This window comes from Pseudonaja textilis, chromosome Z (genome assembly GCF_049901715.1).
Source record: "Pseudonaja textilis isolate UNSWEBS1 chromosome Z, rPseTex1.2, whole genome shotgun sequence".
In the NCBI taxonomy this organism is placed as follows: Eukaryota; Metazoa; Chordata; class Lepidosauria; order Squamata; family Elapidae; genus Pseudonaja; species Pseudonaja textilis.
The window spans coordinates 50,402,802-50,419,814 of record NC_142008.1 but is presented as its reverse complement, the minus strand read 5'-3'; the positions used below and the strand labels follow the sequence as shown (position 1 = coordinate 50,419,814).

Sequence of the window (17,013 nt, the reverse complement as noted above, 5' to 3'; positions counted from 1 at the left end):
TCTAAAACAGAAGGTTTCTGTGATAAACTAACTGACTTAGATACGATTTTGACAGGTACTGATAAAAAATGATTAAAAAGTTGTATGGATATTTATTAGAAATTAAACTAGAAGAAGAACAAGTTAAAGAATCTATGATTGCTTGGGGGAAGAATTTTGGATATGGGATTGATCTTGAGAAATGGCAAAAATTGTGGTCTCAAAATTATGACAATGTCAACAGCATATAAAAAAATGTGTATAAGATGTTTTACAGGTGGCACTTTCCCCTGACAAGAATAGCAAGAATGTTCAAGAATAAAGCAAAAAAAATGTTGGAAATGTCATCAGATACCTGGCTCATATTACCATATGTGGTGGACTTGTGCGGATGCTAAAAAATACTGGACTAAAATCCACATGTGGTTGGAAAAAATGACAAAAAAGCATATAGATTTGAAACCAGAGATATTTTTATTGGAAATTTAACTGAAATATATTGTAAGGACTTGAAATACCTGATTGTAAATGTTTTAACAGCGGCTAGGATTGTATTTGCTAAAAACTGGAAAAATGAGAAAATACCATCAGAGGAGGAAATCATTAAGAAAATAATGGAATGTGCTGAAATGAGTAGATTGACCTTTGAAATTAGAGAACAAGAGGATAAACAATTTTATAAAATTTGGGATCTTTTCTATCAATGGTTAGACAAACATAAAGTAATGAAATATGTAGACTTTTAGAAAATAATAAATATATAAGATTCTTTCTTATTATATCTACGAAATGATTCTAGGATACATCTGGGATGATAATATGATTTGTCATAAAACTAAGTAAAATATGATCATTTTGGAAAACATGAATGAACAAAAGTATAGTCAAATGAATGATTAATAATGATATTTATGTATTTAATATATTGATTGAAAATACAAGATTATATACAATGTAATTATAACTGAAGACTATGAAATGGGAGCACAAAACAATTTGTAAACCGCCACACTGTATATATGGAAGATGATTTGATGTTTTTATGTTTTGTTTGTTTATGTTTGTTTTAAAAACCAATAAAAAAATTATTTAAAAAAAGATGATCGATATGAGATTAGTGAAATACTTGACATAGACATAGGGGAACCTTACAATACTTGGTTTGTTGGAAAGGGTATCCCTTGTCAGAGGCGTCATGGGTTGTCTATTCAGAGGTGCACGCCCCTCGGCTATGCTGACAGTTCCACCTAAAGTATCCTACCAAGGAAGCAGGGGAGAGAATGCATAGGGTTTCATCTGTTCGTTCTCTTTTTCTAGGTGGATCTCTGGTAGAGGAGACAGCCTGTTGGGCTCTGTTAGGGATGATAGATGATCTGAGCCCATTAGCACGTTTGCAGGAGTAGCCGTCGTACCCTGCCAATTCTGGAGAATTGTGACAGCTGCAGTGTCGGAGAATTATGACGTGCGAAGGGATCCTCAGTCGTCTGTAACTTCAAGGGAAATTCCTATGTGTGTTTGATGGATTGTTGAACGTTAATTAGATAATTCTGCCAAAGCCAAACTGAAAGAGATAACAGCTGGTGCAGCTGTTGAATCAACTGGGCTGAAGAAACAGGAGATGGGGAGGACAAGTTTAACTATTTAGTTTACTCGTGATGAGATAAGAAACATGAGCGATGGATAAATGATAGGGAAGGAAATAGTGGACATTAGGTAAATGATGGGAATAAGGGGTGATTGAGGGGTGATTGAGGGAATAATTAGGGGCGTATATAGGAGATAGAAGCATTTAGGTGAGTGTGTTTATACCTTTAAATAACACTGTAAGGCAGAAGCTTCCAGTGCTAACCTAGATTGGTTGGGATACCGTTCTTGTCAGATGTAAGATTTGTTGTTTGACATTACAACCCTTGAAACCTGCTTTCTGCTCTGCATGGTAGTTTGTGGTTTGTGTGCAAATCTGCAAGTTTTCAAAGACTGGCTGAGACCTAACAAATAAAATCTTCTTTATTTATACAGTGTGTCGGTTGATACATATGTCTTGTCCACAATATCTATGGTCCTTTCCTCTTCGCTTTACATTCATATTACATTAATTAACTTTCCATATCATATTATATTATTATTACACCATCATTAGACTTTTAATTTCAAAATACAGGTTTTCCTTTTAGAGCAAACCTCACTTCTTAATAACTTTAGTTCATATTTATAACTCATTCAGAAATAATCAGTTACAACACAACATTACTACTATATTATACTTCATTTTCCTACTTTTCTGTCTAACCATTGGTAAAATAAATCCCATATCTTATAGTATTCTTTTTCTTCTGGCTCTCTAATTGCTAATGTTAATCTACACATGTCTGCACATTCCATTATTTTCTTAATCACACCCTCCTCCCTCAGAATTTTCTCATTTTTCCAATTTTGGGCAAATACAATTCTAGCTGCAGTTAAAACATCTATAATCAGATATGTCAGTTCTTTGTTATAGCCTTCGAGTAAAATTCCCAACAAGAAGTCTATATATTGTTTTGTCATTTTTTCCAACCATGTGTGTATTTTAATCCAATATCTTTTAGCTTCTTTACATGCCCACTACATATGGCAATATGATCCAGGTATCTGATGACATTTCCAACACTTAGCTGATTTGTCCTTGAACATCTTTGCTGATCTTGCCGGAAGGAAGTGCCATCTGTAAAATATCTTCAAGTTTTCTTTATATGCTGTTGACATTGTTAATTTATAATTACTAGTCCATAATTTTGCCATTTTTCTAAATCTATCCCATATCCAAAGTTTTGCCCCCCATGCAATCATTGTTTCTTTAACTTGTTCCATTTTCACTCCTAGTAAATAGCCGTATAGTTTTTTAATCATCCTCTCTTCAGTACCTGTTAACATTTTATATAATTCAATAAATCTTTATAATACTCTTCTATCTTACTATCTTTATCATATCTAGAATGTATTTGTACATATGAATACCAATTCATATTTATCATCTAATTCTTGCTTTGTTTTGAGTTGACCCTTTTCATTTAAAATCTCACTATATCTAACGTGTTCCAGTTTAAAAATAATTGGACATGCAAATGCCTCTATCGTTAATAACCGGACTGGTATTTTCAAATAATGTTGTTTCCTTATTTTTCCCAAGCTGATAGCAAGGTATCTCAAATATAATGTCTCCTAAAATACCCATGAGCTTTCCTTTCCTTATATTATAAAAAAGCATTCACTCTTCAACATCTTCATCAATGATTTGGATCAAGGAATAGATGGGGAACTCATTAAATTTGCAGGCGACACCGAACTGTCAGGAATAGCCAATACTCCAGAAGATAGGCTTAAGATTCAGAAGGATCTTGACAGGCTTGAACAGTGGGCACTATCTGACAAAATGAAATTCAATTGTGAAAAAAAGTAAGGTTCTATATGAAGGCAAGAAAAATCAAATGCACAGGTTCAGTATAGGCAGTACCTTGCTCAATAATAATAACTGTGAGAGAGATCTTGGAGTCCTAGTGAACACTAACTTAAATATGGGTCAGCAGTGTGCTACAGCTGCCAAAAAAGCCAACACAGTTCTAGGCTGCATTAACACACGGACAGAATCAAGATCATGTGAAGTGTTAATACCACTTTATAATGCCTTAGTAAGGTCACACTTGGAATACTGCATCCAGTTTTGGTCACCAGGTTATAAAAAGATATTGACACTCTACAAAGAGTGCAGAGAAGAGTAACAAAGTTGATTAGGGGCTGGAGGCTAAAACATAAAGAACGATTGCTGGAACTTGGTATGCCTAGTTTAATGAAAAGAAGGACTAGTGATGACATGATAGCAATGTTCTGATATCTCAAGGGTTGCCATTAAGAAGAGGGAGTCAAGCTATTCTCCAAAGCACCTGAGGGCAAGACAAGAAGCAATGGATGGAAACTAATCAAGGAGAGAAACAACCTAGAATTAGAAGTAATTTCCTGAGAGTTGGAACAATTTATCAGTGGAACAACTTGCCTCCAGAAGTAGTGATTGCTCCAACACTGAAAGTTTTAAAGAAGAGATTGGACAACCATTTATCTGAAATGGTGTAGGGTTCACTGCCTGAGCAGGGGTTGGACTAGAAGACCTCCAAGATCCCTTCCAACTCCTATCCTATGCTATCCGTGTTTTCCTGAAAATGAGACCCAGTCTTATTTTCTTTTGGGCTTGAAAATAAGCACTGAGGCTTAGTTTCAGGAGGGGAAATCTTTTTTTTTTTCACCTACAGGAGGTGCAGGCCAATGGGAGCGGGAGCACTGCTACTCCAGTCCCACCATCTACTTGCCTGTGGCTGCAACAAACTAAGCTCTCGACACAACCTGGTCTCCACCCATCCTGCCTGCTGGCCTTGCTGCTGGGACACTGGAGCTCAGGTCTTGCTCAGTCTGCTGCTACAATGAGGCAGGGGAAAGCCAGCACTTCCAGATCCCCTCCCTCCTCTGCTCATCAGCCCCATCAGCCTTGCAAAGACATACACCCCAAAAACATTCCCTCCACATCTTTGGCACAAGAAAAGGATGATCAGCAGGAAAATGGAGAGAGGATTTTCTTGCTGATCCTTTCTTGGGGAGCCCTGCATAGATGCTCATCCAAAAATGCATTGCACTGGGAGGCCTCTAGTGGTTACATTGAGTTGCATAGCTTGCTCCAGTGAGAAGGGTGCAGGCCGGGGGCTTGGCAGCCAGGGAAGATGGGGTTTTGTGGTACAAAGAAAGATCACCCCCTCCTTCTGCCATCCTGCTGCAGGACCACCACAGAGCTCACACAGGGCAATGAGACTGCTGGCAAAGGGGGCCCTGGCAGGCTAGTACTTGGGGAGGTGTTCTGGATGCCTCACGCCAGACAGGAGCAGTCTGGCAGGGCTGCTGAGAGCAGTGTAAATTAATTTGCTTGCTTCACTGTTCTTCGGAGGACAATCTGGCAGATATAATGACCAAGCCATTGGGTGAGATGCACCATGGGAAGAATATTGAGTTATTCAGTTTTATATCTATTCTAATCATAAAGGGAGGCATGTTCAGTATATAAGAAATTATGAGCTGGGATAGCCATAACAACAAATCAACTAATAGGAACTGTTTGATGACTATGAAACAGCACCTGTTGTGAGTCATGCCAGATGGCTTGGAGACTGGGTGTGGCTTAGGGTAACTGGTCTGTATAAATATAAAGCTTCTGTGACTCTGGTTGTTTGGCTTGCTTCTGCTTCTTGTTCTTGTTCTTGCTACCATGCTGCAAGAGCTGTATGGGTATTGTATACATGCATCATGTTTTATATTATTGTGTATAAACAAGTTTCTTCTATAAATGAATCCTGCTGAATTATTTACTTGTGTCCTGGTTGGATTGCTGCAAACTCTAACAAAAAGCTTTAGGAACATCTGGTATAAACTGTGGAGGAAAAGATACACTGCAGAAATTGGTATATAAATCCATGTTCACTCCAATATTCTTTGTTTTTACTGTTTTCACCATTAAAAATATCTCTGTAATGGGAAAGTTGGAATATCATAGAGAATACAGAAAATATTACCTTGTGGCTTTATTCTTCATAGTTTAATTCATCCTTTATATTCTGTCATTTGGGTTTGGGGCAGTTTCTGTTTTTCTCATCAACATTGGAGAATTTAACCAAATATTTATTAAAATTCTTCAATTGTAATTTTATGGTATCCAGTAATAGCTATTCTCAGTTCAATTTTAACCATGGTAATTTTGTGGAATATATAAAAAAGAATGTTTATTGAATAGAGAGTTAATAGTGAATATATTGACTAGTGAATTAGCTCCAGATTGCACCTTTTTTGTATTAGATAACTGCAACCCCAAAGCAAGAAATGTTGGATTCCTTAAAATGCTTCTTTCTACATTAGTTCCTACAATCATTCCAACCTACAGAAAGAACTGCTTTAAAAATATTGAGAATAAACAGCTAGCCACATTTTTTTCTTCTTAGTATGGATTTTTTAAAATCATATCCTTGATTGTAATGGGAATTGACCTATTGGCTAATTGCCCAAGTCTGCTGTCATGGGCTAAGGGTGACTGGCCCAAAGACAACCCAGCTGCTTCCATGCCTTAAGGGAGGAATAGAACTAATTGCCTGGTTTGTAGCTTTAACCACTAAACCAAACTAGTCTTAAAACAACCAGCCACAATACTGATATTAATTTGAACTTGAATCTATAGTTAATTAAAAACTACTTTATTTTAATAAGTTTTTAAAAATAACAGAGTTGTTTGTAAAACAATATACTGTATGCTGCTGCCATAGGTAGACAATTACACTACAGGCTACTTACCTGTTAAGATCTTGTATTTTTTACAACATAATAACACACTGTTCTGCACAAGCTCTTCAAGGCTGCTTTGTCTTTCTATTTCATTGCTTTTAATGGTGAACAGAAACGTCAGGTGTCAAATAAACTATAAGGTAGAAATGTCCCTGGCTGTAATTAGCAGAAATTGCTGAGGCACCAATTTCCAGGATTCCACCATAGGCCATGCTGATTGAGGTTGCTGAAAATTTATTCAGTTTGTAAAAAATCAGATCCCAATCTCTTCAGTACAAGGTTGCATACCCCTATACTCAATTTGTTTGGCAGAACACATATGAATTCCATTTTCCATCCACTTTGGGGTATCTTAAACAACACCCAATTGAATTAGGATATTATAACATGCTTAACTGCTGGTTTCTCCCCTTCTCCCCCAAATACATTCATTTTTGCCTGCCCAGATTACAGAGTTTGCTATTCTCTCTCCTTTTGACCCAGTTCTCCAGGATCTGAACCGTCTAGTGTTTTGCTGCCATCTACTGTCCTTTACTGTGCTTTTCTTTCTAGGGATTCTGCAGATTCTTTCCCTGGCTCTGCACTAGGGGCAAATGATTCTAAGCAATTTAAACATTTTTATTTTCTCTGTCATTGCCAATAAGCCTCAATTGTGAATTTGACCCAACCCAAAGAAAAGAAATGTTGACATGTATCATTTATCTGCTTCAAGATAAATTCATTTCATAGGCAGAAAAAACACTACCATTTTTTAAAATGTTGCTTATATCTGCTGCTTGCATAGGCCAGATCTATCCTGAATATAGTTACTTTGCTATTCTGCTTGATGTAACTGCTTTGTATTCAATACTGCGTGAATTTCTTCTTGGGATATAACATTAATAATCTATATTCCTGGCCCCTGGTTTGTCATATTGTTGGAAGAAATATTTTTCTGGGTTCAGTTCCAAATGGAGAAGAAAGACACTGGAAACATGGTGACTATTTGGAAAGATGGTTTAATGGTGGATAGGATCACATGCCTTGGGTGAAGAAAGAAGGGCTGAGATGCTGTAAGTGCCTGGGTTTTATACTCTCTGTTGGGATTTGAATTTGAGCTTGTATTCTGATTGGTTGTCAGACTCCCATGGCAACTCTGTAGGCCAGTTGTCCCCAACCGGTGGGCCGTGGCCTATTGGTGGTCCGCAAGAAAATTTTGGTGGTCCACAGACAAATATCATTCCCAGAGCACCCCTCAAAGCAATTAATCCAAGCTGCGCAGGAACACAAGGCTGAGCCACCCACATGGCCTATGGGAACCCTCCCCGCCCACTCACTCCTTACCTGGCAAACTTGCCTGCTAAATTGCTAATTTTTCCTTCCCCCCCCCAAACATCAGCTGTTCTGCTGTGTGGAGAGATTTAGATTAGCTAGAAAGCAGGAAACCACTGGATTTCTTGCTTTCTAGCTAATCTTTAGATCTTCAGCTCTGCTTTTAAGCAGAGCTGAACCTTCCTTAGGACTGAAGCTTCTATTTGTCAGTGCAGACTCAGATAGCCGATGGCAGATAGATAGATCTTTGAATGAATCTGTGATTCTGTGAGCAACTCAATCTGCCTGCCTGCTTTGCCTGATTTTGGGTAAAAGTTGTTCTTTTTTATAAAAAATTCAATATTTACATAAATATTTATAAAATTTACATACAAGCCATGCTCAGCCAGTCACATGGCCACCAAGCCACACCCACAAATTAGGCCACACCCACAAAACCGATTGTTAAGAAATTTGAATCCCACCCCTGCCTCTTTGTTTGTGTGTGTGTGTGAGAGAGAGAGGGAGATGGGGGAAGAGATTAGATCAAATCTCTCTCTCTCTTTCTCTCTCCCACCAACATCAGCAAGCCACCATCTATCAAAATTCACATTAGTGGTCCCCAGGATTTAAAATTGAGTTTGGTGGTTCCTGAGGTCTGAAAGGTTGGTGACCCCTGCTGTAGGCTGTCTTGAGTCCCAGGCTTGGTTGAGCCTTGCTGGATGATGATGTAATGAAAGGGCTTTGAGCAATTCCCATAGGTCTACCTGGAAATCTTTGTTATATAAAATAGGCTGGCCCAGGTCAGAGTAATGGTCCATTAGTAAAGGTGGGGGGGCTGAGTTTCTGCCTCTTTGGTGAGTTTCTGCTTCTGAGTTCCTACTTCTTCATGGGGAAATATTCTGCCTTTTTCATATTTCCTAGAATATTTCATTTTTCTAGGAGAGGGATGGGTGCTAACTTCCTACAATATCATTAACAAGCTCTATATAAGTTTTGAGCTGAGATGTCTTAGAACTAATTCTTTATAAAGTTTTCAAGTTTACTTTGGATGCAATTCCTTGGGTTTGGACAAGACTGGCCACAGGGACCTTGTTGTGCTGCACCCAAGTTTGGAATATGATCCCCTGGATATTCAGATGGGTCCCATCTTGCCTGCCTTTAACCATTCTCTAAATAATTCTTCCTCCAAGGCTTGAGGCTGGGCAAGCCCTTTTAAGCTGGAAGAGTGGAAAGTTGCTTCTGTTCTCTCAGGCAGTTGTTGTTTTATGTGTGGCTCTTTTTTCATGTATTGCTCTCTTAATTTTGTACAGTTAATATCTACTGAAAAATTGTTCCCAGCATATTGTAGACTTCTATTTACCCAGTCTTTCACATACACTGTGCTATTCTAAAGCTAAAGCATTTCATCATTAGAAAAAGAAAATAAATAAATTTATCTATGCACTCTAATGCCAGGGATAATCATTTATGCGCTCATGTAATAGTCCAGTAGCACCATTTGAGGGGCTGAGCTGCCATTATTTGCCCTACCTCCTACACATCTAGCAGTTTGAAAGCTTGCAAATATGTATAGATAAAAAAGTACCACTTCAGTGGGAAGGTAACAGCATTCTGTGTGCCTCAGCATATAGTCATGGCGGCCATATGACCATGGAAGAATCTTCAAACTATACTAGCTTCCTTGGCTAAGAAACAGAGATGAGCACCATTCACCATAATTGGACATGACAGCATAGGGAAAACTCTTATTATTTTTAAAAATCCTTGGTAAAATTGTATTTTGTAGAAGAGTTACTTTCTTTAGAATAGGTATAGTAGAAATTTCCCTTAGCATTCATTTATAAATGCATAGTAGTATTGAAAAATAAACATAGCTATTTTTCATTCTCCCCATTAATATGTATTGAATTATTATTTTACCCACTGTAGATAATTTGATACTGCTTCTGTAGATCATTACAAAGAATTGTATTTTCCATGTATATTAGTAATAAGTGTAAATTATTGTAATGTATCACAATATGTAAAAGAAATAGTAGAATGCAGTGGATTTTCAATAAACATTCTTCATTCTTAATGGATCTTATATTGATAGGCATATAGCTATAAGAAATAGAATAAAAATACATGGCGAGAGAAATAAAAGCAAAAAAAAGAAAAAGAAATCAAAGGAATATAACATTTAAGCTTTATGGTTGAACAAGAATATTTAAAATTTTGCCCTAAAAAAGGAATTCATTATGGGTAGCATAATAAAAAAATTGGGGTGCAACCATCTTAAACCATATTATTAAAGCAAACTCATATTCAAAGCAGGTTAAATGAGACACCAATTTTAAGAACAATTTCAAGATGATGAGATGCAGAGAGGTAAGAAAATGATTTCTGATCCAGCGGTTGTTGGTTCATGGTGAATGTTTCCAACTTTTGTCAGTCATAGCTGGATTGATGCAGGATATATTTTCCATCTTGATTTTTTTAAATTTGGACTCTCCTTAGTGGTCTAGGCCATAAAGAAATCATCTACAGTGCATGAAATATTGGCAGCTGGAATTAAAAGAGGATCATTTCTCTTTGTTTAAAAGACAGACCTTTTCCTTCCCACAGGATCTTTTACTGCAGCCCTTCTTGTCTCCCAGAATCCAAAAATTTGACCAGATGAAGCAGGCTGCTGTACAGTCACCTCAGGAATAGATGAAAACTGCCAGAAGATGGCACTCTATGCCCAGTAAGAATGTTTTTCAGTCACTGAAGTCAGATTACTGGATCTCAGTATACCATTCCATCATGCATGTTTTTCTAAGCTCTTCCCACAGCAGGTGTGTACATTTTGAAGTAGAAAAAGACTCATATAGTAGCATCTAAAAATAGGAGAGGAAAGACTAAAATCAATTTACTGTAATTTTAATGGTAATCGTTACATTTAAGGTTTCCAAAATATCTCAAATAGCAGAACTTTACAGTAGCATAGATGCCTTCCATCAAATCCGGGATAGAGACAAGATAATCAGCCAAATATGAATTTTGCCTGGGTTAAAATCTGGTGAGTGATGAGCCCATAAATATGTGATAGAAAAGTGATATGCTGCACCTGAAATGATTAAATCATTTTTTAAAATAAAAAATTTTAAGAGCACTTGTCCTGGCTCAAAGCAACTGATATGTAAACATACTTTAATTGACCCTTTTACATTATTTTTCTAAGGGCAAATAAATAAACACTTACTGAAATATGGAAAATATTTCCCAACTCTCCATGCCAGATGGGAAATTTGGGATATGATTATCCTGGACAGTCAAAAAAATCTTAACGTAAAGGAGATAAGTGAAGAAACTGCAAATGTTTTGAACAACCAACAAATAAAGTATAAATTGCTTGGCGATATGGTTAATTAGTGAATTCTACCGCCATCAAACATAGAGGGCCTATTTCGGTCTAGTTTCATAAATTTTGTATGTACAAATAAGTTGCAGAATTCTGCACAGAGCAGAAGGAAATAAGAACAAATTTCTTAGGACCAGAACAATTTGCAATAGCACTGCCACAGTATAGTTAGTATAATCATATTTCTGGCTATTCTCTATACAGGCCAAATCATCAGTGAAGATATTTGTAAAATTCCCAAAGAATTTCTTTCTTCATTGAGTATTATTTCAAGAGCAAAACTGGAATAATAGTTAGAATCCAAAGCAGAATTTAAGAAGCCCAGATTCATGTCACACATAATCATCATGGAAGTGGATGGATTTAAATATGTAACAAAATTCAAATCTGAATATGACTTCCTCGCACAGTTGGACACAAGATTCTTCCTAGAATTGTAGTGAGAAAAGAGAATGTCATTTTCTTTTAGCTCAATATTTCCCATTAGATTGTTTTAGGGATAAAATTGAAAGTGAAAATATTGTGCATGCTACTCTTAGCTGCCTGAGCAAAGAACAGGTCATTTGTCATTTCATTTGCTCTATATATCTAACGAGTAAATAAGTGGAACAGATCACTATCTATTTCCCATTGTTCTTCAGATTAAATAATAAACATAAATAGATTATAGTCTGAAAAAATAATATAATGGATCTGTCTGTGGACTAAATAATGCAAGGAAAATGGACAACAAAGAGCTGGTTGGTCAAACTGATTGATCGAGATCTTACCTGATGATTGAGTGTTACAAGAAACTTTGTAAGAGAGCCATATACTTAGGAAGCACATAAATGTAGCTAAGAATCCGAAGACCTATTTTTAAAAAAAGCATCAGCAAAGGAGCCATACATAAAAATACCTTACATTAAGTTTCTATAGATTTTAAATAATATTGAACAGTCTTTGACATTTCAAAGAATGTATTGTAATCGGAGATTAGTAATAAATACCCAAATATACATTTACTGAATGTATTGTCAAATGCATACCTTTTTTGTCCTCCCACTCCCCTGTATTCCAACCAGCAGAAATCTGCTTGCAAATCACTGTTTGCAATTTGTAACAAATGATTTTAAGTACAGTAGTAATTGGAAAGTGAGTTTTGTCCACTATCACCTTTCCAAGACAGATTTTCTTTCTTCCTCCATGTAAAGCATGGGAGAATGTATTTTAGTATAATTGTAATGAATTGTAATGAAAAGACAATGATCAAAAGGGATGGGAGACTCAGCCAATCTCATTGTACACATATTGTACTCTGATAATAAAGGTTGATTTGATTTAATTTGAGAAGACAAGAGATAAATTTATTTCTATTAATCTGTTTCCATTATCTACAATGAGATTGAAATTGAGGGCATGAGAGCCCTGTAATAGGCTGCTCAACAACTAAAGCAAAAAGTTTTACGTCTGTTTTTAAAATGTGTCTAGTATCAATAATTATTTAGCAAGCTGATTCATTAAACATTAAGTTTAGAGTTCAACTTAGCTGTTTTATGAGTATTGCAGGTATTCTGCAATACTGCATACACTCTGGCAATATTAGGTAAAAGACCAAGCCATAAATAACTGTGACTCAGAAATTTTGAAATATTCATGACTTCAGAAACATGTACATTATTGCAGAATCTGGTAACAGAATGGAGTTTTAAAGAATGCCATTATTTAATTTGGGCCAAAATTATAGCCCAATGTAGTATAGTATAAAGCCAGCAATGTGAAAACGATCTATTTGGAATTCTTGTGCAGATTCCACTGAATTTAATATAACTTTCCTCAACCTACAGCATATAACTAGAATAATTGCTTGCTTAGTTATTATAATTTCTGTAAAAGTAACACAATACATTGACTGCACAATTATTAGGCAAGTGAGTATTTTGATCATATCATCATTTGTATGCGTATTTTCCACTACTAAGCTATATAAACTCAAATGTTTAGTGGATATAAGCATATCAAGTGAAGTGTATTTGTGTAATGAGGGAGGGTGTGGTCAAATTAGATCAACACTCTATATCAAGGTGTGCATAATTATTAGGCAGCTTCTTTTCCTTAGGCAAAATGGGCCAAAATTTAACTGACTCTGAAAAGTCAAAAAGTGTAAAAAGTCTTTCAAAAGGATGCACCAGTCTTGAAATTGCTAAGATATTGGAGCATGATCACAGACCCATCAAACCTTTTGTTGCAAATAATCAATGGGGTCACAAGAAATGTGTTGTGAAAAAAGACACACATTAACTGCCAAATATTTGAGACAAATGTGAAGCTACCAGGAATCCATTATCCTACAGTCCTATCATATTCCAGAGCTGCAATCTGCATAGAGTACCCAGAAGTACAAAGTATTCAGAGACAAGGTAAGGAAGGCTGAAACCTGAACACCACTGAACAAGATACATAAGTTGAAATGGCTAGACTGAGCCAAGAAATATTTCAAGACAAATTTTTTAAAGGTTTTATAGGGCAGAGGTTAGAATGCAGAAATGCAGGCTACTTCTGCCAGCTGCCTGAAATTTGGCAGTTCGAATCTCACCACATTCAAGGTTGACTCAGTCTTCCATCCTTCTGAGGTTGGTAAAATGAGGGCCCAGATTGTTGGGGGAAATATGCTGACTCTGTAAATTGCTTAGAGAGGGGTGTAAAGAACTGTGAAGTGGTATATAAGTGCTATTGCTATTAGGGACTGATGAGATGAGAATTGACTCTTGATGGACCAGATGGATGAGCCCCAGGCTGGATCAGTAATGGGTACAGAGCTTCATTTCGACTTAGATGCCAGCAAGGTGAAGATGGGGCACTGGTATAGACTGCTATTATTAAAGATGAGCTAGTTGGATTTTTTTGAGTTGAAGATGGACTATCTGCTTGATCAGTTTCCACCCATTATTCCTTGTCTGGCTTTCAGGTGCTTTGGAAAATAGGCTGACCCCCTCCTCTCTATGGCAGCCCCTCAAATATTGGAACACTGATATCATGTCTACCTGATACTTGTCTTCACTAGACTAGACATATCCAGTTCCTGTAACCATTCTTCATATGTTTTAGTCTCAAATCCCCTAATCATCCTGGCTGCTCTTCTCTGCACTTTTTCTAGAGTCTCAACATCTTTTTTACAGTGCGGTAACCAAAGCGGGATGCAGTATTCTAGGTGTGGTCTTACTAAGGCTTTAGAGAATGGTCTTAGTACTTCATATATCTTGATTAAATCCCTGTTAATGCAATTTAGGATTGCATTGGCTTTTTTGGGCTGCCACTGCACATTGTTGGCTCATACCATATTTAATTGGTTAGCCTCTAACATTCCAACTTCCCTCACAGTTACTGCTATTATGCCTGGTTTCTCCCAATCTATATGTGTATTTTAGTTTCTCTTACCTAAGTGTAAGACTTTACTTTTCTCTACATTGAATTTCATTTTGTTAGTTAGGGCCTAGTGTTCAAGTCTGTATCTATCAAGTATGAATCTATCATCTAGGGTATTTGCTATTTCTGCCAGCTTAATATCATCTGCAAAATTGATATGTTTCCCTTCTATTACCTCATCTAAGTAGTTTATGAAGATATTGAAGAGAACTGGCCTAAGATGGAACCTTGTGGTACCCACTACTTACTTCCCTTCATGTAGACATGAACAGTGATAGCTGAACCCCGAAGCATTATATATGAAATATCATTCAAAACCAGCTCCTTACCGAACCTATGGCCCTTAGTTATGGTCATCCCTATCTTCAGAAAAGGTGACCCCAGCCTGGTTGAAAACTGCAGACCAATCTGCAGTTGTGGTACCCACTACTTCCCTTCGTGTAGACATGAATAGTGATAGCTGAACCCCTAAGCATTATATATGAAATATCATTCAAAACCAGCTCCTTACCAAACCTATGGCCCTTCGTTATGGTCATCCCTATCTTCAGAAAAGGTCATGTGCGAAGTCATGGAATCAATCATTAACCAAGTCATCACCCTCCACTTAGAGTTAAACAAACTACTCTGCAAAAAACAATTTGGTTTCAGGAAAAAATTGTCCTGCAATTTATAATTCCCACACTGCAAAAACATATGAACTACTCTACTTGACCAGAGTAAAACAATAGATGCAATTTACATAGACTTCTGCAAAGCCTTTGATTCAGTGATACATGACAAACTACTGTTAAAACTAAACTCTTATGGTATTTCCGGATCCCTTCATAAGTAGATTGCTACGTTTCTGTCAAACAGACAACAAATAATAAATATAGGGAGCGCTATATCAAACCCTGCTCCAGCTAACAGTGGTGTCCCCCAAGGCAACATTCTAGGATCCACACTCTTTATACTTTATATAAATGACCTTTGCGATCATCTTATAAGCAACTGTGTCCTCTTCACAGATGACATAAAACTATTCAACACCGACAATGCCACTGTCCTTCAAAATGACCTTGATTATGTGTCTGAATGGTCAAACAACTGCCAACTCCAAATCTCAACCAACAAATGCTGTCCTACACATTGGTGAAAAAAATCAGTACACCAAATACAAGCTAGGCAGATATGACTTTGTTGACAATCCTTACTCTGTCAAGGACCTTGGAGTATTCATATCAAATGACCTAAGCATCAGAGCTCACTGGAACAGCATTGCCAAAAAGGCATTAACAGTTGTAAATCTAATCTTACAAAGCTTCTCCTCCAGAAATATTGAATTGCTAACTAGAGCATACAAAACTTTTGCTCGATCAATACTTGAATTAAGCTCATCAGTCTGGAATCCGCACTGTATATCAGACATTAATAAAATTGAGGAAGTCCAGAAATATTTCACAAGAAGAGTGCTACACTCCTCTGCTTGCAACAGAATACCCTATATCACCAGGCTTGAAATTTTGGACTTGGACAACCTTGAACTACGCTGCCTATGGTTGGACTTAAGCATGGTACACAAAATTATCTGCTACAATGTCCCACCAGTCAATGACTACTTCAGCTTCAACCGCAACAATACAAGAGGACATAACAGATACAAACTCAATGTAAACCACTCCAAACTTGATTGCAGAAAGTAGAAACAGAATGGTCAATGCATGGAATGCACTACCTGACTCTGATGTTACATCCTCTAATGACGCCCACTCCTTTAACCTCAAATTATCCACTATTGACCTCACCCCATTCCTAAGAGGTCTGTAAGGGGCGTGCATAAGTGCACAATCGTGCCTAGCATCCCTGTCCTATTGTCCCCATTTATTTATACCTATTTCTTGTATTCTTACTCATGTTTATACTTATACCTATTTTCTTGTAAGCAATTGACAAATCAAATAAATAAATAAATAAATGTACTACCATTAAGGACTGCTCATGGAGTAGTTTCCCAGCTAGTTACAAATCCATTTGATGGTGATGTTATCTATCCCACTTTTTTCTAGCTTACCAAGAGGTAGGTTGTGGTCTAGCTTGTTGAATGCCTTGCTGAAGTTTAAGTATATTATGTCCACAGCATTTCACTGCTTAACTAATTTAATCACTATGTTGAACAATGAAATAAGATTGGTTTGGCATGATCTACTTTTAACAAACCCATGCCAATTTCTAGTTATTACTTCACTCGTTTCTAGATGTTCACAGATCTGTTTTTTTATTAGCTTTTCCAGTATCTTCCCAGGTATAGATGTTAGGCTGATTGGTCTGGGGCTTCCTGGGTCTGTCCATTCCGCCCCCCCCCCTTTTTTTGATGATCAGAACCACATCAGCTCTTTTCCAATCCTCTGCTACAGTAGTTTCCTGGTGCTCCAGGATCTTTGAAAGATATGTTACAGCGGTTGTGAGATGAAATCTGCCAACTTCTTTAAAACTCTTGGATGTAATCCATCAGGTCCTGGTGATTTATATTCATCAAGAACAGACGGGTGTTCTCTTACCATTATTTTGCTAATTTTAATTTTAATTTCTAGTTACAGTTACATTTTTGATCAGTTGGGCTA

The 17,013-nt window shown here is 36.9% G+C and overlaps 1 protein-coding gene across 5 annotated transcripts in view; it reads right to left on the bottom strand.

Moving 5' to 3' along the window:
• Positions 1-9,656: 9,656 nt before the first annotated feature.
• CMTM7 (CKLF like MARVEL transmembrane domain containing 7) overlaps positions 9,657-17,013 on the bottom strand; it is a 35,301-nt gene continuing 27,944 nt past the window's right edge. For 3 of the 5 annotated variants that reach the window (XR_015740169.1, XM_087916779.1, XM_026717775.2), the window contains 2 exons: positions 11,776-11,857; positions 9,657-10,481 (listed from right to left, as the gene is read on the bottom strand). Coding sequence is in view for 4 of the 5 variants with exons in the window: in XM_087916779.1 (XP_087772905.1) it covers positions 10,468-10,481; positions 11,776-11,857 (96 nt within the window). In the remaining variant the exon portion in view is untranslated. The remainder of the gene's footprint in view (positions 10,482-11,775; positions 11,858-17,013) is intronic. The other 2 variants (XM_026717774.2, XM_087916778.1) reach the window with 1 other exon arrangement.